This window comes from Prionailurus bengalensis, chromosome A2 (assembly GCF_016509475.1).
Source record: "Prionailurus bengalensis isolate Pbe53 chromosome A2, Fcat_Pben_1.1_paternal_pri, whole genome shotgun sequence".
In the NCBI taxonomy this organism is placed as follows: domain Eukaryota; kingdom Metazoa; phylum Chordata; class Mammalia; order Carnivora; family Felidae; genus Prionailurus; species Prionailurus bengalensis.
This window is the reverse complement of record NC_057348.1, coordinates 88,471,954-88,495,416: the sequence shown is the minus strand read 5'-3', so window position 1 is coordinate 88,495,416 and position 23,463 is coordinate 88,471,954. Positions and strand designations below refer to the sequence as shown.

The 23,463-nt window shown below is 36.3% G+C and overlaps 1 protein-coding gene across 4 annotated transcripts in view; it reads left to right on the top strand.

Annotated features, from left to right (window-relative positions):
- Nucleotides 1-23,463, top strand: part of SEMA3D (semaphorin 3D) — a 200,853-nt gene that overhangs the window by 64,334 nt on the left and 113,056 nt on the right. For 3 of the 4 annotated variants that reach the window (XM_043588732.1, XM_043588731.1, XM_043588734.1), the window contains exon 2: nucleotides 6,741-6,931. In XM_043588732.1, the coding sequence (XP_043444667.1) occupies nucleotides 6,781-6,931 (151 nt within the window). In that variant the 5' untranslated portion in view covers nucleotides 6,741-6,780. Of the gene's footprint in view, nucleotides 1-4,338; nucleotides 4,378-6,740; nucleotides 6,932-23,463 lie in introns of those variants that run through there. The other variant, XM_043588733.1, reaches the window with a different exon arrangement.

Below are 23,463 nucleotides of genomic sequence, written 5' to 3'. Positions count from 1 at the left end.
TCCAGATTGTAAGAGTTGGAAAGTGAAAATCGTAAGTCTTTGAATTGCGGGTTAATCAAATTTAAGATTATGCTGCTGGTGCTTTCTCTGACCCTGTGAAATGATAACTAACAGTGTGCTGCTTTGAGTAGCAAAATGGTGTAAGATTTAGGATAATGAAAATGATTAGCATAAAGTCATGTACAGTAGTGTTTCATTATTATGAATTTTTTTTGCAAATGTGTTAATTATTTGAGCAGTTTGTACCTTGGGAACACTTGATTTCTTTAGGACCTCTTAAGAGCATTGTTTTGTTGTTTCTGTTGTGTTCAGGAAAAAGTGCAACCCACTATATTCTAACAGGTTACACGTGTGCCTTCTGAAGTCTTACTATTATTTTCTATTGAACTGCATTCATTAGGGGTGATATCCTGAATAATTTGACCTGGCCATACATACAAGGCTATAAGGCATGGAAACCCAAGTAACATTTAACAATGGTGCTTTGTTGAGCAGGTTTTTATACAGTATATTTTCAGCGTATTTTAGCAATGTAAACATTGTGGTTAAACCAATGCAAAATAAAAGTCACTGATGTAATGTATCTTTACTGGCAAAGAATTCAGCTGAACTTCACGGCTGATTACTGATGATATTCATACTTAGGCATATAGTGAAATATCACTGGCTATTATCATAAGGATGTTAGGAAGTAAATTAACACTTAACTAAATGTTCAATCTGCTCTTCATGATCTCTGAAAAATCAAATGGTCTTTCAGACTCCATGGGATTATATTAATTGTTGAGGAATTCATGACATCTTAAAACAATGAAGTCCATTAATGGAGAGTTAAAATTTTTCAACCAAAAATTGTTGCCCTATAAATTCTCCTCACTGGAGATAGTTCTGCACACTTGAGAAGTGACTGCATACCCCTGCCTGCGCTGAGCAGCAGGATATTAGATATATTAGAAAATACAAAGAAAAATGTAGAAAGGATGACATAAAATACATGTACATGAACCCATTCCAAGCTCCATTCTGGTGGATCTTCCTACATCCTGTTGCATTCTGCCTTGTTATCACCATCTGCTTTGTTCCACTTGATCCACGGAACATAAGATAGCCCTCTGCAAACAGAATTCTTCTCTTTGCTTGCCTGTGTTGTTTCTTTGATTCTCAAGTTTCTTCTGTAACTTCCGTTTGGTTTCTTGTCCGTATATGTATCATGAAGTTATGTTACTAATAATTTATCAGTTTTGTGCACCCTACAGAAAATCCATCTAAACAGACAATAAGTCAAAAATATGAGCTAAAACTAAGCCAGAGTGAGTTTATACAGATAATACTATTAATTTGGGTATAGTCATAATTCCTAGTGTCTCCTGAATGAGTAAAAATATTCCCAAGCGACCTTACGTGTACCACAAAGGTATGAGCAACAAACAGCTCTTTATAAATTCAGCATCAAAGATTCTTTTCCTCCTTTCCCCAATGTGTGCGCGTGAGCACGTGCGCGTGCACACACACACACACACACACACACCCCTGAGGAAAAAATCCTAAATGTAAGTGTTCAAGGTTTTTATGTGTTAAGACTTGTGTATTTTAATTCTTGTCCTGTGCATAGGATATATTTTTTCACCATAATTACATTATCTTAATGATATTTGGAACAAATAAGTATAGATAAATAAGTCAAGTCAATGAAGTTCACATATAAAATTGCATATCCTTTGCTTCTCAAATAATATTTTGATGAGTTACTACCCATCCAGTAAGTCCTGGACTCTGTATTCCTTTGGGAAATGGCACAAGGCCTTCCTGACTGTTAGATTATGCATTTGGATCTCTGATTTAGCGGAACAGTGTGTAAAACTCTTTCATAATCAGAACACTCTCTATTGGCTCCACATCTAAAGATCCCCAAGAGTGCTGTTTGTTCCAGGGAACATCTGGAATAGATTACATGCAGTTAATTGGCTCCAGGTCGAGCTTGTTACAGACAGTAGCATGCAGTATAACCTATGCAATTCACTAAATCCACCCACTTTAGGTTAAATCACACCTACTTCTCTCTATAATTCCTCCCAGATGCAGGACACACACACGTGTCGTACATAACACACACACACACACACACACACACACACACACACACATCCACATCCATTGGAAGGAAGATGGCAAAATATCATATTAGTGGAGAGGTTTTGGCTATATATTTAACCCATAAATTACCTCAATTAAAAGATTAACTATTGAATTCAGAGGATTGTTGGGAAGGAAAACAGTGAATCAGGAACAGCAGATTATAGAGAGTGACTGTTTTATAGTAGGAAAATATTTAAAGTCAAGAAGTTCCAGCAGTTTCAGGATTTTTGTTTTATTTTGTCCCTCACCCTTAGCATATGTTTCAGCACGTGTGTGCACTTATCAGACTGTCATAGTAGCAAGGAAAACAGAACTTTGATTTTTAACTTATTTAACAGTATTAATGAGTTGGGTTACAAGGAACAGTATGACTACTGTTCATTGAAAGCCAAAACATCAATCTTCTTAACTTATAGTGGTAGAGGCACAGGGCATGTCTTAGCGATTAATGATCAGTTGGAGGAGGAGATATCTCAATACATACCCAAGGGCCATTAACCCCAACTGGTCGTTAATTCCCAAGAAAGGTCCTGTACTGAGGTCATTATTGCTAATAAAATGCACACATGGAAAGTTCCCTCTCTTTTGCCTGTGTACATAAACATACGTTCACATTACATGCATTGTTGCATGTCGTGAAAAAAAAAGTAGTATTTTACATGTCCAGAAGTTCAGAAAAACTAAGCCTAATGAAAAATTTAATGTACTTAAACTCTGCATTCAATTTGCCTTTCATTTTGGTGAGGGGCAAGGGTAGGTGGAATAATACGTGTTTGTAGATCAAGGCTGTGGATCTTCTTCGATCAGAGACCCATATTTTGCTGACATGTAGATCTAGGGAAAAATGAAAGCAACAGGTAAATGGGATTAGAGTTGCTGATGAGTATGGATGGAATCAGCACATAAAATCTAACCTCAAAAGCAGTGTGGAGTAATGGCACTGTTTGAGTCATAATATATTAGGTACCAGAACGGGCATGAGGCACATTTCGCAGTTAGGTCAAGTTCGTATTTGGTGTCCTTTGTCTTCCACCTCTCCGGATTATGCTACTCTGTCCCTCCTTTCTCCTCATAGCAATCTAATCAAGACTACAATGCTTCGGGTTTTTCAAGAGCCCTGAAGGAAATATCACTGTCTTCTGAAACCAGCTCTTTTTGCTTTCCATTCTCCTTTCACTGTCTGCCATGAAACTATCCTTGTCTTGTTTAAATCTGTATGATACACCTTTGAGCTATCTTCCATAGCATCCCATAACTATCTTAATTTTAGAAATTATTTCATGGTGCTTTAATTATTTGTATATAATCAATCACTCCTTTCAGAAAATAATCTTATTTTTTTCCTCCTCTATAAATGGTTAACAAATGGTTGGGGACCAGCTATGATGTTAATGACTGTTATGTGTATATTCTTGTACATATGTTCTTATTTGCAAAAACGTAGTAAGTTTTTAAGGAGATCCTGTAAGTCAGTGGGTGTATCTATTTTTTACTGGGATAAGTGACAAATTGAAAGGTTGCAAGATTCATTTCTTAAGAGACTGAGTAACTTAAAACTCACATGATTTAAAACTAATTGTGATAAACTTTTCTGTAGACCAGCTAAAGTGACTGTTTTGTGGCCGTAATTTCTTTATTTTTGAAGAATTTACTTTAAATAATAATACAGTTCTTTATTTTTGAAGAATTTATTTTAAATACATTATTTTGGGGCACCTGGGTAGCTCAGTCGGTTGGGTGTCCAACTTCGGCTCAGGTCATGATCTCATGGTTTGTGGGTTCGAGCCCCGCGTCAGGCTTTGTGCAGACAGCTCAGAGCCTGGAGCCTGCTTCGGATTCTGTGTCTCCCTCTCTCTCTCTACCCTACTCAACTCACACTCTGTCTCTCTCTCTCTCTCTCTCAAAAATAAATAAACATTAAAAAAATTTAAATACATTATTTAAAGAAGGACTTTACTGGTGTTTAAAATACGCATTAATAAAGTTTTAAAAACTAAAATTTTCATAAAGGGCTACTGTTGGCATAGATCTTTTTGGTCCGAAGGACATTCCTGTTTTCTCTCAAATTAAGTGAAACCATCAAGAAATGCCAAGTAACTGTGAATAAAATATGTAATATGTGGCATATTTAGTACAATATTCTTTTTCTTTAATTTTTTAATATTTATTTTTGAGAGAGAGAGGGAGACAGAGTGTGAGCAGGGGAGATGCAGAGAGAGGGAGACACAGAATCTAAAGCAGGCTCTAGGCACCGGGCTGTCACAGAGAGCTTGACGTGGGGCTTGAACTCAACAGGCAGTGAGATCATGACCTGATCTGAAGTCAGACGCTCAACGACTGAGCCACCCAGGAGCCCCTTAGTACAATACTCTTAAATGAGTATCTAAATTACCTTGGTTATTCACATATGTGGTAATCTTCTAAATAAAAGAATTAAATATGTGCAGATTACACATAAGACAGAACAGTTAGGTATTTCTTACAGGTATCTTTGAAAGTAATTAAAATAACTTAAAAAGTATAATTTATTAAGCATTTATGTTCAACATTTCATGAAGAAACAACATAAAACTTGTAGTCTATTTCCTTAAAATATTTGTCATGTATAACAATGAATCAATACATCCCTAAATTTTATTTTACTTCACTTTCCCAGATTGATCTTAACTTGTGAGATTCAAGGTAACTAGAGCCTTGATATTCAGAGGCATTTACTTAAGAGTTGTTCTTTCATAAGAAAGTTCACTCATATTAGACCTTGTCTTTAAAGCATATACATAGAACATTTTGATATTCAATAATTAGAAAACTACTTAAAGTATACTTTTTTTTTATAAAGGATACTTTATACTACAGCAGTTACTAATGAAGTATAGAAATTTTTTGGACAAAAGGTAAAGCAGGTACCACATCTGGAATCTTCCCTGGAAGTAGGCATAGCGAGATTCTCTCTGTGGGCTGTTTCTCAGAAAGACAGCAGTAACTTTGTGGAGAAAGAAGAGAAGTTGAAGACTGCAAGAGTTGATCCCTTGATTCCACCACTTTGCAAAACACCCAAAGACTTAGGGGTTAAGAGTCCAACTCTAGCCAAGGTCCTGGCCAAATATTTTAATTCACTTCTTATGTGACCATGTGATCTTGGGAGACCCATTTAACTGTATACCTCAGTTTCCTCATCTGTGAAATGAGGTAAATAATTATGTATCCTTTAAGGCTGTCAGTGGCATTAGTAAAAGGTAGACTGAGACATACTAAAATTTTAAGTTCATTTGAGCAAAAATTGATTCCAGCCCTGTAGTGCCCAACCGGAAGAGGTTAGGAGCGCTTTGCCTCTGGCAGCCAGAGTAAAGACTTGGGCAGAGAAAGTGCCAAAGCAGAGAAAAAATTGGCTATAGCCTGCGGCCTAGTTGGTTCTTTGTGATTGGTTGTCTCTCGTGTTTTGATTTTGTAACTTTGATTTTGTAACTTTCGATTTTGTAACTTTGATTTTGTAGACTTACATCTCAGCTTGCTTAGGAGGCCGCCACTGCATTAGAGTCACCCCAGTCCCATGGCCTCCTTGTTTAGTTCATTTAACAGGATTAAGTTATTTCAGTTATGGAAAGCACTTTAAAGGAAGTATCTGGTACCTATAAATATTCAATCAATATTATTTGTCATTATTATTATCAGGCTTAGTTTGAAATGTGTGTTTTAATTTATTTCAGGTCTTAAGAAAGACAAGCAAGGAAGCTTATTTATGGCAAACTAGTTGATCACAACTTCCTCTCTTTTATAAAGCCTTTTATATTACAGTTTGTTTTTCTTTTCATTACTGCCATGTGTGGAATAGTATATAGAGTGCAGGTTAAATTGCATTATCCCAGGCCTAAAATTAGTGGCGGTGGCTCTGACCTAATCATTGCCAATTTTTCCAATTTTAGGCAGATTTTTAAACTATCTTTATGTCACAGGGCACCTAATTGACTCAGTCAGTTAAACCTCCAACTCTTGATTTTGGCCCAGGTCACAATATCATGGTTCCCGAGATGGAGCCCCAGGTCTGCACTGTTAGCACAGGGCCTGCTTGAGATTCTCTTTCTCTCTCTCTGTCTTCCCTTCTATCCCTCCTCATGGTCTCTCTCTTTCAAAATAAATAAATAAACTTAAAAAAACTCTTTATGTCAGAAACAAGAGAAGAACTCCCTGAACATGACAGCTTTTATTTGTTTTTGCTTGGGGATCTTTCTCCTTGGGGATGATATAGGGAAAGAATAGGCTTCTACCAGTATTCTTATTTGAGTAAAGAACTCATGAAGTTAGAAAGAGTTGGTTCCTCCTGCATTTGTGTTAAAAACAAAACAAAGCTTTGTTACAGAAGGGAGGCTAATTATCACAAATAGTTGAAATTTTAGTATGCATTCTCCTCTGCATCTGAGTAAAGGCAGACCTGAATTTTATCAATCAGTTCTGATTCATTTCCCTTGTAACAATTTGCAAAATCAAAACAGGGGAGAAGGTGCCATTATTATTTTAAAATCTATACACATTCAGAAAATTATAATTTAGTAAGTCTAGGAAAATCAGCAAACTGCTCTATTAATGATTATTTTCTTATTTTTTAGATTGAATTTTCACTGTTTGAAAGAGGACATTGTTTTCATCATGAATGCTACTAAAAATGAGAGACCAAAGTCCAGAAGCCACAATTTTCACCTTTTTCATGCCTTGATGATGCTAAGCATGACCATGCTGTTTCTTCCTGTCATTGGAACTGCTAAGCAAAATATTCCACGACTCAAGCTGACTTACAAAGGTAAGTCTGTAAATGTTTTTCAGATTGTCTTTTTGATGACTGTATTTCTTTTCTTTAGAAATGCGTACTGACTTCAGTGAAATGTTTATAGTATTGGCATCAGTTAATAAAAATATTATAGAATACAATGCCCGATTATCATTTTTGTGAGGGAAATGGTGCCTGGGTTATTCGTGTACCCTTTTCAGCTCATTATTTACAATGATCAGCTACTGATTAACATGATTTGGTGATTTGGTTTGTAGGTTATAATCAGATTTGTATTAAAACAAATCAGTCCCTAAAAATAGAAAAACATAATTTCATATAGCTCATATGGATTAGTTCGTCCCTAGTTAGCGGGGATTTATTTTTAAACACAGTAAGATATCTTCAAAAAATTAATACACTAACCTACCATTAAGATCTCAAACATATACATGTTTATTCTTTTAAAAAGACCACGTGGAAGGCTTAAAATACAGAAATGAAAATCTCTTTAAGAAATGAAATCTGTTAATTGTTTTTAAATGTTTAAATTAACATAAAAGCAAAGTTTATATGAGTTATATTTAGTCATCTTACATGTGTGTATGTTTATGTGTATAGATAGATAGATAGGGACTATGCCAAGTTTTATTCTTAAAAATGTATTTCTTTTGTTTTCTTTTCTTGCTTCTTTAATACTTTAAGTAATGAGAAGGATGTAGGGACTTATACTCCTTTATACCAAACTTGGTAGGTAAAACTTATGCCTGAAGTTTTAATAGCTGTTTAAAACAACTTACTGAGTTCAAATTAAACATCAATAATAAAACCTAACTTCATGTCAAATATAAGTGGAAGTGGAATTGGCATTATACCCATTACACATTTCATATGTGGGTATCTGTCTGGAATTTATATCTCCTGAGTTAAAGAATTAGGGCAACATATTATTTTTGAGTTCTAATATTTTTCTAGAATTTTTTAAGCAGTTTAAAAAAACACACAAGAAAACAAAAAACAAACCCAGAAAATTGCCTCTGTGTGGTTGAGGGGAGGATTAACTGGGAAGAGATATGGAAAGAAACGTTTTGGAATTATGGAAGAGTTCTCTATCCTGATAAGGGATGTGATTCCCCGAGTATATGGATTTTCCACAACCCATCGTATGCACAAGTCAGAGTCGTTCATTTGCCTGTATTCAGAATTAATCTTAAGAAAAGAACAGAAAACAAATATGAAACTCCAAACAATTAAAAAAAAAGATAGAGAAAGTTTGAAAATAAAGAGGTTGGAGGGGAAAAAGGAAAAGGAAACTCTATCTGGTTCCTATGATAGAGTAACCACTGAACAGGTAACACTAGAAGATTGCATTGATATGTGTGAACAACACAAAATAAATCAGACTTGCAAAGAAACAGAGAGCAAAGCATTGATATAAACGCGGTGTGTTGTCATTTCATCCTTAGCACTGGCTGTTATGGTGAGGATCATTATCATCCCCTTCTTACATATATGGGTATGCTGAGGTACCGAGAAACTGAGAAACTTGCCAAGGTTTCAGATTGGGTCGTGGCTCAGCTCCTGAGTCAGCCTCATGCTGCATAGACACTAACTGCCTGATCCTATTTCTTAGTTCCTGGTCATTAGTGGTTCTTCCCTGAGGCACTCACCCATCAGAGTGAGCTTTAACATTTACAGAAGCACCATGCTGATGTTTGACTGGCTATATGATTTTCAGTTGTCAAAATTAAACAGAGTTGAAGAAGGCCACATGCTCTATTTAAGATGACAGCGTGGCCCAAAGAGACCTACACACTTGTGAGATGTTATGCCTTTTGATAAATATACGGAAAAAAGTATATATCGTCATCGTGATCATTTGGGCTCATAATCATAGTTCCATACAAATGGTTATAAAATATGAACTCAAATGTGATAAGTTGATTATTTGAAACTAGCAAATTAGCGCCTAAAAGTAGAAAAATATTATTAATTAATTCCATATAGCTGCTACTAATTAGTTTATCCCTAGTTTGAGGGTTTTGTTTTGTTTTGTTTGTTTTTGTATGCACATGTTTTTGGACTTGGAATCAATCCTGTGAGTTCAAAGTCTTGTTTACTTATCTCTGTATAGACTGTCACTCCTCTCAGTGCCTAGTGCTTATTTATATAAAAGCAGAACTGGTGTAAGTGTTGGATTAAATGCAGTAAGAATTACTCTTTTGATGGTTCTTCTATTAAGTATACTTTCCAAGTGTTATGTTTTTTAGATTTTTGTTTACATTTGGATAATGGACATGTCGCAGCCCGGTAAGCAGCAACAAAGATTGAATGCAGGGTGAGAATTATGGAAACCTCCTCCCAACCCACCCTCCAAAGATACACACACACACACACACACACACACACACACACACACACACCTCTGCTAGCTCCCCATAGCTACTATTAGCCTTTTGTTTCCAGATTGTATGCTAATAATTGAGTGGTCATCTTTACTAGGAGAATTATTCACAACCCTAACAGAGCACTCCTTCACACTTTAAAGAATAGGTTGGGGCGCCTGGGTGGCTCAGGCGGTTAAGCATCCGATTTTGACTCAGGTCATGATCTCGCGGTCCATGAGCTTGAGCCCCGCGTCAGGCTCTGTGCTGACAGCTCAGAGCCTGGGGCCTGCTTTCGATTCTGTGTCTCCCTCTCCTTGCATCTCCTCTGCTCACACTCTGTTTCTCCCCCTGCCCTCAAAAATAAACACTAAAAAATAAAAAAATAAAAGAATATCTCATCTCTTTGGAAATCATCTATTCAGCACTATGAATGTGCACATCCACTTCCAAGAATGTGAACCACTTCCGTGTCCACCTTTTCTCCACCATATCTGAGAGTTGAGAAGGAAAATAGTTCAAATCCTGATATTTTTAAGTGAGCTGTTCCAGAATAAACAGCTATGATGTAAAAATTCCTGCTAATTTGGGGTTATGGTGAGGCAGATTGCCTGTACACAACATTCCTACTTCTGAGATAATGATCATAGCTCTCTCTTGGCATTTTCCTTCTCTCTTGATTCTAACTAATTGAGATCAGCTAATACCACCCACTGCTTAGATAGTTTGGGGAGCGTCTAAAAGTTTGTGCTTTGGGCATTAAAACACTGCCAGAATGTGAGGTTGGAAACATCAGCTGAAGTGAAAAAATAATTTTGTTTTCAAAAATATTTAATTTTTCTGGTCACAAACTCCACTTTGTTTTCTTTGCTTTCCGTAGTTCATGCTTCCTTAGATGCTGACCAGGGATGCAGACAGTATCAGCAGCATTAGCTACTTTGAGCAGCTGCAAGGTTATTTTGAGGGATTTCTTAAAGGCCAACAGAAAATATAATAACCATTTTATCCGAAGAATGCTCTTTGATAAAGACTTAACTTTGAACTTCTGAATCCACAGGAGCTTGTTTGGTTCTATTGTTTTGTAAAGAGATTTCCCTTCAGTTGCATATTTTGAATTCTTGCACATGTATGCATCCTAAATCTGTTTCTTGAGTAGCAGGTAAGGAAACTTGGAGATCAGGATGTTGTATGTATCTGGAATTCATGTTATAAGGTTATGATATACATTTTGCCCTATAGGTTGGACTTCTCTCAATGGCGTGTACAGTTTATACTGCAGATGTAGTAAAAAATAACTTGTGAGAGATGACCGATTTCAATCCTGTAATAAATAGTATAAACATTCCATATTTCACAATCGTTGTGAAGGAACTCATGGGTTCAGGATATTTTTGCCTAGGAATCATTAGCATCTGCAATATTGTTTGTTTGGAGAACCAGAAAATGAGGTAGGTAAAATAAAGAAGAACTGGACAAAAGCTTTGGAATAGGAAGAGAAAAATGAAAGTTAATTGAATATACAAAGACTCATTTCTTATTATGAATTGTAGTGTTTTTTCATCTTTTTTTTTTCTTTTTTGTATAGTCTCTCTAGCTTTTCTTTTCCTTTCCTAATTTTAGATTTTAGTACTAACTTATATGTGAATGGCTTATATCTATTACATATACGTGTATGCACGATATGCATATGTTTCACATGTATCATCTTTTTTCTTACTACATCCTTTGAACCTGGCATAAGGGGAATTCAGCTATCAGTTCCATTTGAATACCCCCTAAGTCAGTGTGTCGCATAGTAAGCATAATACCGCCAATTATGCTTTTTGTGAAACATTATTATCTTGCTAAATGTGAATGATTGTCTACAGACCAAAGGTTTCCCTATGGGAACAACTGTGAAAAATATTATGTAGCTCCCTCTTGTTTACAACACATATTAAGATTACTTCCACTTACTCCCAAAGCATTTTCTACTGGAGTTAGTTTCCTTCAGTTAAGTACCACCCAGAGATTGTGAATTTATTAAAGGTGCTTTCCAGTATTTTTACTGTTGTGGTCTTCTAGTAGTTAATAAGCCCTTCCAGTTAAAAAGATCATTGTTGACCTTGATAAGAGTGGTGTCTTTGATGGTTGGTAACTTTCAGAATGGGTTAAAGTGAATCATTAAAATCACTAAGGAGTTCCAACCACAAAATGCAATCTAGAGTGGACATTTTTGTTGTCAAATTAATGGGAAAAGAAGCCGGCTTGCTCTGAATACCTCCCCTTAAGTACTTAGTGAAGAAGCCTTATCAATCTTATAATAAGAATTTACATGTAATATATGTTTTTTGTATGAAGCAAGTCACTGATGGTTTAATTTTGGTAGATGTGTCATGTTTGAATGAACGCACTTGTTTTCCCAAATGTATTTTCTCTAAACAGAGGCTGTTCATCTGGGCTTCTGTAGTTTCAAGAATTTAGGGATAATCTTACTGTGTGTGTGTGATGTTTAACTGTCAACAGTTAATAACAATAGTTTCTGAATGCCCATTATGTTTCTGGCCTTGTTCTGGCAACAAGGGGATATGTCAGCAAATGGAAGAGGCCAAAATCCTTGTCATCATGTAGTTTATATTCTGATAGGAAAGGCAGGCCATATATAAGTACATTGCCTAGCAAAATAGAAGATGATAAGTGCTATGGGGAGAAATGAATCAGGAAAGTTAGCTAGAGAATGGTGGGAGTGTAGTAGTCAAGTATGTGGTAAGGGAAGAGCTCACTGAGAAAGTGATGTTTTTCACAAATACTTAAAGAAATTACTGTCGCAAATCATGCAGATACTTGGGAAAGAAATATCTTTTGGCAAAAGAAACAGCCAGTGCAAATGTCATGAGGCAAAAATGTGTCTGCCATGTTTAAGAATCCTAAGGAAGACAACATGGCTGAAAAACACTGAGATAGAGGAAAGAAGATTAATTTAATCAGAGAGTTGGTAGAAGGAAAAAGATTAGATTCTTCCACTGTTGTCATTGTCAAAACATTGGCTTTTAGTCTGTGTGTTGGGAATTCACTGGAGAATTTTGGCACAGAGGTGACATAATCTGACTCTTACTATTATAGGATCATTGTGGTTTCTGTATTGTAAATACACTGAAAGGGGGAGGTCAGGGAAGTAGACATATTGTAATAATGCTGGTAAGAAATGATGGTCTGTGGGCCAGACTGGTTGCAGTGAGGTAGGAGAAGAGGATGATATGTAGGTAGAGTCAACGGGATTTTTTGATGGATCAGACATGAAGATAGAGGAGTCAAATCTGACTCCATCTTTTTTTTTTTTTTTTTTTAAATTTAAGGATGGAGATACCATTAGTTGAGATGGTGAAGATTGTGAAAGAAGTAGGTTTTGGGGGGAAATCGAGTGGACATATTTGTTGGAGAAGACAAGACTATTATGATGTCTAAATGAGATGCCAGGAAGGCATTTGAGTACATAATTTCTGGAGTTTATGGGAGATATCATTGGAGATATGAATTTGGCAGTTAGCATATAGAAATTTTTAAATCCGTGAAACTCTATGAGATAACAAAGGGATGTAGAAGAATTTGGAGGATTGAGTTCTGGGATTCTCTTCAGTCAAGAAAGTAAAGAAAGGGGAAATGAGCTTCAAAGTGAACTGAAAAGAAGTGCCCAGAGAAACCATGTAGGAGAAAAATCAGTAGTTTGTAGTATACAGGAAGTCAATGAAGAAAGTAAAGGAAGACGTGTTATCAGCAATATCATGTTCAGCTAATGTTTCTTCAAAGATGACAAGCAAAAATTCACATTAAATTCAACAACAGAAGTTCATTGTTGACCTTGATAAAAGTAGTGTCTTTGAGTGTGGGAGCCATGGCACAATTAGGATGGATTCCTGAGAACATGGGCTCAGGGACTAGAGAGAATTATAGATAATTCTTCCAAGGATTTTTTCTATAATGGAGACATGGACAGTAGTAGCTGGAAAGAAAATAAAATCAAGAGTTTCTTTTTTTTCATGAACTAAATAACACCGTATTTATATGCCAATTGTGAAATAATCTAGTAGAGAAATAAGTGATGATTCAGGAGAGATGCGAGACAAGGCATACCTTATTGAAGAAAATATTGATGAAATTCCATTCTATTCTCTAAAATAGGCTACATTTAAAACATATGTTAATGATGGAACTGGAGGATATTATGCTAAGTGAAATTAGTCAGAGAGAGACAAATATCCTATGACTTCACCATATGAGGACTTTAAGAGACAGAACAGATGAACATAAGGGAAGGGAAGCAAAAATAATATAAAAACAGGAAAGGGGACAAAACATATGAGACTCTTAAATATGGAGAACATACAGAGGGTTACTGGAGGGGTTGTGGGGGGGGGATGGGCTAAATGGGTAAGGGGCATTAAGGAATCTACTCCTGAAATCATTGCGCTATAGACTAATTTGGATATAAATTAAAAAAATAAAAAAACAAATTAAAAAAATACCTTAAAAACATGTTAATGAAAGTGGCCCATTTTGCATAATAAACTATTATCTGCATAATTGTCAGTGTCAGCTATTGTCTAGATGGAAAGATAGGTCAAGCAGTTCTAAAACTATGTTCAAGGAGGAATGTGTTTACTGTTTGATATAGTGATACAGGTTGTAAGTACTATCAACGTTTAGAAAATTGAGGCATAAACATTTGGAAAGAAAACTCAGAAAGAAGAGATAACCTCAGAATCACGTAAGAGATAATTAAAACAACAGCAACAACAATAACAACAACAACAACAAACATCCAAGTCTCCTGCTTTTCAATTCAATAGTATTTATACTACAACTTGCCTGCATCCAAGCCTATTAATTAATAATAATTAAAATCTATTTAACACTGTATTTGAGCACTGTTCTAAATATTATTGATCTGTGGAGGTTCACAAAGTGATAGAAGTTACACAGTAATGTAAAATAATACATATTTTAATGTTACCACAGAAGTATCATGCAAAAAGTGTTCTTGGAATTAAGAAGGGATATAAAACTCGCTGAGATCTACAAAGGTCAGCAATGTCCTCCTGGCAGGGTAAAAGAGGGCTAGATCAAGGGATACTTTGGTTGTGTCTTTGGTTATGCATATAAACATGGAAGGAAGTTTAAGAGTATCATTACTTAAGTAAAGGCAATTTTTTTTCTGGGATTAAACCCTGTAAAGTCTTTTTTAGTTAAAAAAGTTCTTTGTTTTTAAATTTTTTTTAAGTTTATTCATTTTTGAGAGATAGAGACAGAGCATGACAAGGGGAGGGGCAGAGAGAGAGGGAGACACAAAATCCGAAGCACGCTCCAGGCTCTATGCTGCCAGCACAGAGCCCAACACAGGGCTCGAACTCACTAACTATAAGATCATGACCCGAGCCGAAGTCGGAGGCTTAACCTAACTGAGCCACCCAGGCACCCCATTAAAAAAGTTCTTTTTGGACAGATCTTGTATGTAGTGGGATTACTATTGTATAAATTATTGAGATAAAATTTTGTATATACAACTGCTTGTTTTAGGACTTTTCTTACCTACAATGTGGCTCAACTTCCTTAGGTCTTATTAAGGGAATTTTTACAATGAGATTCTTTCAATACATGTGTAAAAATATAAATTTAAAAACATTTTATTTATTTTTTTAAAAACTTTTGTTTATTTATTTATTTATTTGAGAGAGAGAGAGCGAGAGAGAGAGAGAGAGAGAGAGAGAGAGCGAGCAGGGAGAGGGCAGAGAGAGAGAATCCCAAGCAGGCTGCGTGTCAGCACAGAGCCTGACGCGGGGCTCAAACTCACAAGCCATGAGATCATGACCTGAGCCAAAATTAAGAGTCAGCCTCTTCACTCACTGAGCTACCCGGGCACCCAATTTAAGGACATTTTAAAACTGAATGCCATTGGGTCTTTTTTTCACAGAAAAATTGACAAATGCCTCTGTGCTTCTTAAAACTAGTAATATATATTTTGCATTTTTGTAAAAGTCCTTTAAATTGGCTGATTTAATCCTATTAATTCAAAAGAGGTGTGTATCAGAACTAAGTACTTTTTACTTGTAAAGAATGACACTCATAAAGAAGTTTATTTGACTAAAGCCACAGTGAGCCAGGCACAGTCTGGAAAATAAGGTAAATATTTCAGCAATAGGTATATTGTGTAAAAATGTAACTAAAATTGTTTTGTAAAAGAATCTTGTTTTTCTAAATAGTGCTAACTCTTCAAATATAAAATATAGCTGTAATATACAACAGGGCTTCAGGTCAGAAGACCTCGATTTTAGCTCTTTCTATGGCATGTACAGTTCAGCCACCATTAGGATGAGGATTTGCTCTTTCTGAGTCTAGGTTTTCTCATCTAGAAATTAGTGATAATCCTTTAGTTCTCCTCAAAGATCAAATTGGATAAAATAGGGAAAGTTCCTTGAATGTCACAAAGCACAAATTGAATATCGTGACAGGCTTCAAAGGGAGTCCAAACAGTACGTAATTGAATTAATTGAAGTAAAAATTGAAAGTCTTTACAAATACAGTTATATTTAGGCATTTCTGGTAGAATTTCTGCTGCTGCAGGTAACAGGACATTTACCTAAAAGTCAATAATAAATTATAATTTGTCATCTTCGCATCTCCTTCCAGGTTAATGCATGTTAAATGAACGCACTTCCCTTCCTTGTATGAGAGAACTGAGGGGGGGAAAGTTCACATATCATTGGTTTAAATTAAGCAGGTCATTTATCACTTATAGCAACTAAGTTAGTTATAATTTAAGTTAATTAGATTGTTAGAATAAGTAAGGGATATGCACATTTGACCAATGTACAATTGTAATGGAAAAAAAATAATCTGGCCATCTTGCATAAATTAGCATGCGCCATGTTTTAAATGTTTGAGGGAAACTCTAGTGTGGAGAAGAAGGAAGAGTTCAGCTCTTCTCTTCAGTGCAGTGGGGCCATGTTGTACTTTAGCCTTTCTTACTGCAACTTTGGTTCAATGATCTGTAGCACCAGAATAATCTGGGAGTTTGTTAGAAATGTACAGTCTCATTTCCCTGACCCCTTTCTAAATGAGAAACAAGAATCCCAGCTGATTTGAAAGCTTGTTAAATCCCGAGAAGTGCTGTTCTAGAGTGTTCTTATTCAGACCTCTTCCTCTTTTCCCCATCTGCTCTTCCAAGCATTTGGAGATAACAACCAGAACCTTTAATGACTGCAAACCATTAGAGCTACAGTTGGGTCTCTTAATGGCACATTAACCTCTCTAAATTATTCATATGGTTCTAATAAATTCTGATTTAGATGGGAGGCAGGTAAACCAACATACATAAGAATCACTAGTTTGAAAACCATTAGTTAAGTATTTGTTAGACTTCTTATGTGCAAGAAATAGTGATGGATTACAGCATTGATTTAGACATTATTCTTATCTGCAAGAGCTTCTAGTTTTTTTAAGGGACAAAATAATTGCAAAAATATTAATTCAATAGGATTAGGATTTTTTTAATGAACGCCATTCAAGAATGTTGAAGAAGGTTAGGTATGAAATGGAACTTTGAACAATGGAAAACATTTATACTTTATTGAATGAAGTGTATGTTGGCATTGGAAGATTTTGATCATGAAATTGACCTAACTTAATTGTGATTTACGGGAAAAAAAAAAAGAATAGATAGCATCATGTGGAAGACATAGGTGAAGGAGAAGGGAATAGAACAAAGTTATTTATGAATCAGGTATAGTAATTTAGAGAAGGAATAATATGCATCTTGGCCTGGGTTACAATAGGAATAAATATTTGATGGGGAAGAATAGAAAATTTATATGATCAAATTTATAAGACTTAAATTTAGCTTGATGTTGGTGTGAGGAAGTGAAATAGACTTAGAGGTACCAATTATTTAAATACAGGAAAAAAGAGTAAGGGACCAAGGAAGGTAAACTAAAAACAATTCTGATTTTTTGAGCCTGGGAACTAGGTCATGTCATTAAGTCATTGAAGTCAGTAAGATCGGTTGATTGGGGGAAAATGACAGTAGCAAGCAGGCTACTGAAAATTATGAACTGTGATTTAAGAGAGGCAGTGCGGGGTGCCTGTGTGGTTCAGTCGGTTAAGTGTCCAACTTGGGCTCAGGTCATGATCTTGCAGTTCGTGGGTTCGAGCCCCACATCGGGCTTTGTGCTTACAGCTTAGAGCCTGGAGCCTGCTTCGGATTCTGTCTCCCTCTCTATCCACCCCTCCCTCACTCGCACTGTCTCTCTCTCAAAAATAAATATTAAAAAAAATACAAGAAAATAAGAGAAGAGTGTGGTTTTTGGTGTCTATCTCAAAGTCATGAGCAGAGATCTAATAATTTGTGAGACAAAAACATTTATAGGAAACTATAAATGGAAAACATTATTTCATTGCCTATGCTCTATAAACACTGCCTGAAATTCAGGAGAACATTATTCCATGACTGTATTTTTAATCTCCCTTTTGGAAGTCTGTGTGCATACTCTGACACGGATTCTCTGCACACCTCTACCTGGATTACCTACCTTGGGGATGTGGGAAGAGGACCCTTTCTGGAGAAAACCTCGAGAAAAGTTCTACAGATAATAGTCATCTGTTTGTTTGGAATGAAAGCCAACTCAAAGTTTCTTGAGCCAATAGAAATTAAAATTTAGATCAATATCACACTGAGTGCCCGGCATGATAAGTGAAAAACAACAAAATCAAACCAGCAAAAACAAAGTTCAAGACATGTTCAGTCCAATTATTTTAAACTTCATAATAGTAACAGTGAAGAAGTGATTCATATAACTTCCAGAAACAATAAAAGACACGTTCCAAGGCTGGGGATACGATAACATGAGACTTCTCAATCATGACTTTGAAAACTGGAAGATAGTGTTCACATGCCTCAGATCACTAAGGGTGAATGCTGGTCAACCCAGAATTCTATAGTTAGCCCACCTATTAATAAAAACAAATTAGAGGCCTTTTTACACATGTAAAATTTCAAAAATTTAAGTCTCAGTCACCATTTCTTAAGAAGTTTCTGGAGATGTACTCATCAGAATAAGAAAATAAGTCAAGGAAGAAGACACGGGATCTAGGAAAGTTGGGATTCGTAGTAGGAGAGAGGTGGAAGGAAGTTTGAGAAAGCTGTCCCTCTGGTGAGAGAACATCCAGTCTAGTTTGTAGGGAGAAGAAGGGCCCAGGAGACATCTCCAGGAGATAAAAAACAATCCGACAGAATTTCATATGAAAATTTTATGCAGGCCCTTTTCAGGAATTGTGGAAAGGTTTGATCATGATTTAATTTTTTTTTTAATATTTATTTACTTATTGAGAGGGAGAGAGACAGAGTGTGAGTAGAGGAGGGACAGAGAGAGAGGGAGACACAGAATCCAAAACAGGCTCCAGGATCCAAGCTGTCAGCACAGAGCCCGACCCGGGGCTCGAACTCACAAACCACTGGATCATGACCTGAGCCGAAGTGGGATGCTTAACCGACTGAACCACCTAGGTGCCCCAGATTTAATCATGATCTTAAACAAAACTAAGTAAATGTCACAACTTGGAAATTATTAATTAAAGCAACAGATTTTTTTTTCCAAGAAAGAAAGTATGATCAGAGAACTAGTTTTCTAAGTAGGGAAGAGTATTTACGTTGTTTAATAATGAAACCATTGAATACAGCTTTTCATAAAAATGGACATATAATCATGTCAGGACTTTGGTTAAAGGGAAAGAGTTGGCATCAGAAAGCTAAAATTCTCAATTTCTGTCAATGGGAATTCAGTAGAAATGTCTGAAAATAATGTTCTAAAAGATAGTAGTGTATACATATTATTTAGAATAATAAATGAATAATAAATGAAAAATGAATAGAAAATAAACTACTAAACTGGTTTGGAGGTAGACAGACGATGGGAGAGGAGACAGATGCTTACATATGCCTTTTAACTTTACTTTTTGGTGTGCATATACTTAATTTTGGTGGATGCAATTAATTTTTTAAAATATCGTTATAAAATGTTGTTCTTTTCCAAAAATGTTATTACTCTTTGTTCTGTATATTCATCATGATCTTAACTTGAAGAATTATTTGTTCCTATCCTATTTGTCTTGCTGTTTAGAATCTATAGCTGATGGTATACTACAGTATGGCTTTCTGAGTTTTGTAAAAATTAAATTTATATACTTGATTGAAAATAGATCCGTATTAATTTGTGACATGGTGTCTTGATTTTAAACATTCCTTGAAATTTGGAAGGGGAGATACTCTCAAGACCTTGAAGGCCATTAAGAAAATAATTGTCAAATCAGAATCCTTCCTTCTGAGGAAGTTTATTCTATTATGACACTGGTTTTCTGGAAATGTACTAGGTACTTATAACGTTAGGCTTTTTTTATAGGTCAGTGGGAAAAATCATCATAGCAAAGCTTTCGAGCATTTAAAAGGACTCCTTCAAAGTAAGAGTTTAAAAGGATTCATAATCATAAATTATGAATCTCACATGTGATGGATTATATAAAGCATCTGCTATTGAAAGCTAGCCAAATAAAAATAAACCTGTAATTTAAAAGCATGGATGTAGATGGAAATGTGACAGTGTAAAATTGCCACACTCCTCTCCACATCCTGTCCTGGCAAGAACAAAGCTCTGATGATATAGTAGGCTTTATTTGTTTCTAATTTATGTTTCCCTACATGGTATCATCTGATTTATTACTGACATAGGCAATGTTCTAAGACCTAATGAGCAGAATGATCTTCAACATTCCATTGCAGAAGAGCAAATGAAAATTTGATTTTTTTTTTCCTGACTTGGACTTGCATTTGTGGGAAGAGAACAGGGTTGGACTTCTCACCTAGGAACGTATAAAGATAATATAATACACACCTATAGTTTTGAAGTAGTCTTTTGTAAGGATTTTAGGTTTGAATATTATTCTTTATATACTGGATATTGTTTCAGCAGTTAGCTATGGAGACTGAGTGTACATAAATAGAGACTAATTTGTATTTTTGATAGGTGGAAGTCAGCTATCTTGGTAACCAAAATTTTTTCATATGATCTCAAGCTTCAGAAAACCAATTGAAAGTCAGGTGGGGCCAGTTTAAGATGAGTTAAATTTCCAAAGCTTGATTCCAAAACAGAATCCATGCCTTTCCTTGGACCAGAACCTAGAGAAGCAAATACAAGTTCACAGAGAGCCCAAGGAACTCAGTGAGCCACGGTATTAGGGACTAGTTTTCTTTTTGGACTGAATAACTTGTTGCCTTTACTCAATTCCTGACCCAAACTGAGAACAGGCTTTTTTTTGGGGGGGGTGGGGGGTGAGGTAATGGTTTGGTAGCCAAAACATTTCTGGAAACTATGGGAAGAAGGAATTCCATAGAAGAAGTCTTTAGATACTAACAGCATGAAAGCCCTGGGGGTTCAGAGATCAAGGGAGGAAAGCTGAATTTATGGGGAAGACAGGAATAAAAACTCCTTTACTTCCTTACTTGCAACAGCTTTGCAAAGAACACACTGGAGATGCAACCATATTTCAAGAAGCCTCAGAACAGCCTTACTGATATAATGGTTATTTCCTTTGAGGAAAAATAGGAGTGGTTGCAGTAAGCATTTGTGCTGAATATCTTGAGACCATAGGGAAAGCCAATTCGGTTTTGAACGGGGGCCATTTTTGGTTGTAAACTTTCTCTGTTGAGGCATTCTACTCCTGTGACTGGAGTAGATTGGGAAGTAACTTTCCTCAAAGGTGATTTTCTTTTTACCTCATGAATTCTAGCTTTAATAACTTGGATTATCTTCTCAAAAAATCTTTCTGTTAAGTGTTCTTTAAAGGATGTGGGAAGCCATTTTTTTAGCTATGTAGTCTTCTTGTGAGAGAAATGGTCAACTCCACCCAGTTCAAGATTTCTGGCAATAAATGCTATTTCAGGGATATGGGATCTTGTTCATTTAACAGTCAAACATTGAGGAAGTCTGTGTTGCTTAAACCTAAATTTATTAGATTCAATGTGACTAACCACTCCCTTCCTTTCTGAGGTGAAGAGGAAGAATGTAGACCGTCAGGTCAAATGTTTCTTCAGGCTGAATGAACAATTGTATTAAGTGACACTAAACGGGAGATACAAAGAATTCTTTTAAGAACAAATGTTTATTTCAAATCAGAACAGGGATTATGGGATCTTTAGCCTTCCCCTCACATGGAAGGGCATCTGGTTGTGAGTGAGGAGTTTCATTGTTGCTGAACAAACAGCACCATTAAGAGCAAATTGGTTTTGTGAAACCTCCTTAACCATTCTGGACCTCACTGAATTGGCACATGTGAGTCCAACAAAGGTTATTGATAGAATTTCCCTTTAGTTGGAATTGCTTTACGCTATATTCCTGCTCTTCCCAAAGGTTAGAGGCGATCTGTTCCAAGGAACAGAGTGATGCCCAGGAATAGAGAGGTGAATCCTAGTTTACCTGACAGCTCTTTAATTTTAACAAAGTTAGGCATAAGGTTCTAATCCTGTAGAACTCGAACGCATTTTAGAAGGAGCATAGAGACTATGCAGTATCTCTACCCAACATAATGGTGAGAGAATTGAAGTGGCATTATTTGGCTTGGTAAAAGAAATGCAGATGGGATTTCTTCCCATTTTACTATTAAAGGTATTTGACAGTCTGTGACTTTCGCTCCTGCTGTCTTTTGTCACAAGCATGTTTTCCTTTTTGATGTGGATTAGCATTTCCTCTGCACTAGGCTGTAAGATCCTGAGAGTGGAACTTGTTATCAGAGCCTTTGTATCATGTGCAGAGCCCCTGGTGGTCTTAGGTGAATCCATTGTTTGCCTTCATCATCAGATTTTATAAAGGTAGTGACTTGCTTCCTTGTGCCGAGCAGTTATTCTAAATAGTGAAGAAATGGGAAGTTATTCTAAATGGTTATTAACTACATGTTGGAAATATACATTTTCTCTGTGGCTTTTGGAGAGATACCAGGAGATGCTGATGAAGATTCTGGACATACCCTTCAGAAAAAGGCACATGTACATACAAACATGAAAAATCATGTTACTTATAGGGTTTTTGATACTCAGAACCGTGCTGTTGCTCTGCAGCATTTTATTGATCACGGATCATGAACATCTTGTCTGTGTCATCATTCAAATAAGAATCTATCACAGGAATGATTTCCATATTCAAACTAGTGGAATAAATTAATAATCTTATCTTCATTTCATTTCAGAAACAATCATCCTGTAACTTTTCTTTTTTTTTATATGAAATTTATTGACAAATTGGTTTCCATACAACACCCAGTGCTCATCTCAAAAGGTGCCCTCCTCAATACCCATCACCCACCCTCTCCTCCCTCCCACCCCCCATCAACCCCCAGTTTGTTCTCAGTTTCCAACAGTCTCTTATGCTTTGGCTCTCTCGCACTCTAACCTCTTTTTTTTTTTCCTTCCCCTCCCCCATGGGTTCCTGTTTAAGTTTCTGTAACTTTTCCAAAAGTGTATTGCTAGAATAGGAGTGGGAAATTGAGGGCGTGGGACATTGAATGACACTACAAACTGAGAAGAAGGTGATAGACCAACAAGTTGTTAAAAGAACAGTTCGAATGAGTGATTATAGAGAATTCCATAAGTTTAGGTAGAAAGAACAAAGAATGCATTGAGGACCTAGAGGTAAACGCTACTGTCATCTGAGGAGAGGCGAGGCTGGCTAAGTACGTATTGGGCAGGCCTCCTCTGAATGGCTGTGTGGCGCAACATGCTCACCCCCCTCCCCAATGGGGACAGAACAGAGTTTCTGTTCCAAAGGATTGTAACTGTGGACAGTCTTAAAAATCACATGGCTTGGGGCGCCTGGGTGGCTTGGTCGGTTAAGCGTCCAACTTCGGCTCAGGTCATGATCTCATGGGCTATGAGTTCGAGCCCCGCGTCGGGCTCTGTGCTGACAGCTCAGAGCCTGGAGCCTGTTTCAGATTCTGTGTCTCCCTCTCTCTCTGCCCCTCCCCTATTCATGCTCTGTCTTTCTCTGTCTCAAAAATAAATAGACGTTTAAAAAAATTTTTTTTTAAAAATCACATGGCTGAAAATTGTCAGTTCAGGAGAAGAAAAAAAATAAAGCTCGGAAATCTATTGCCAAATTATTGGTCTTT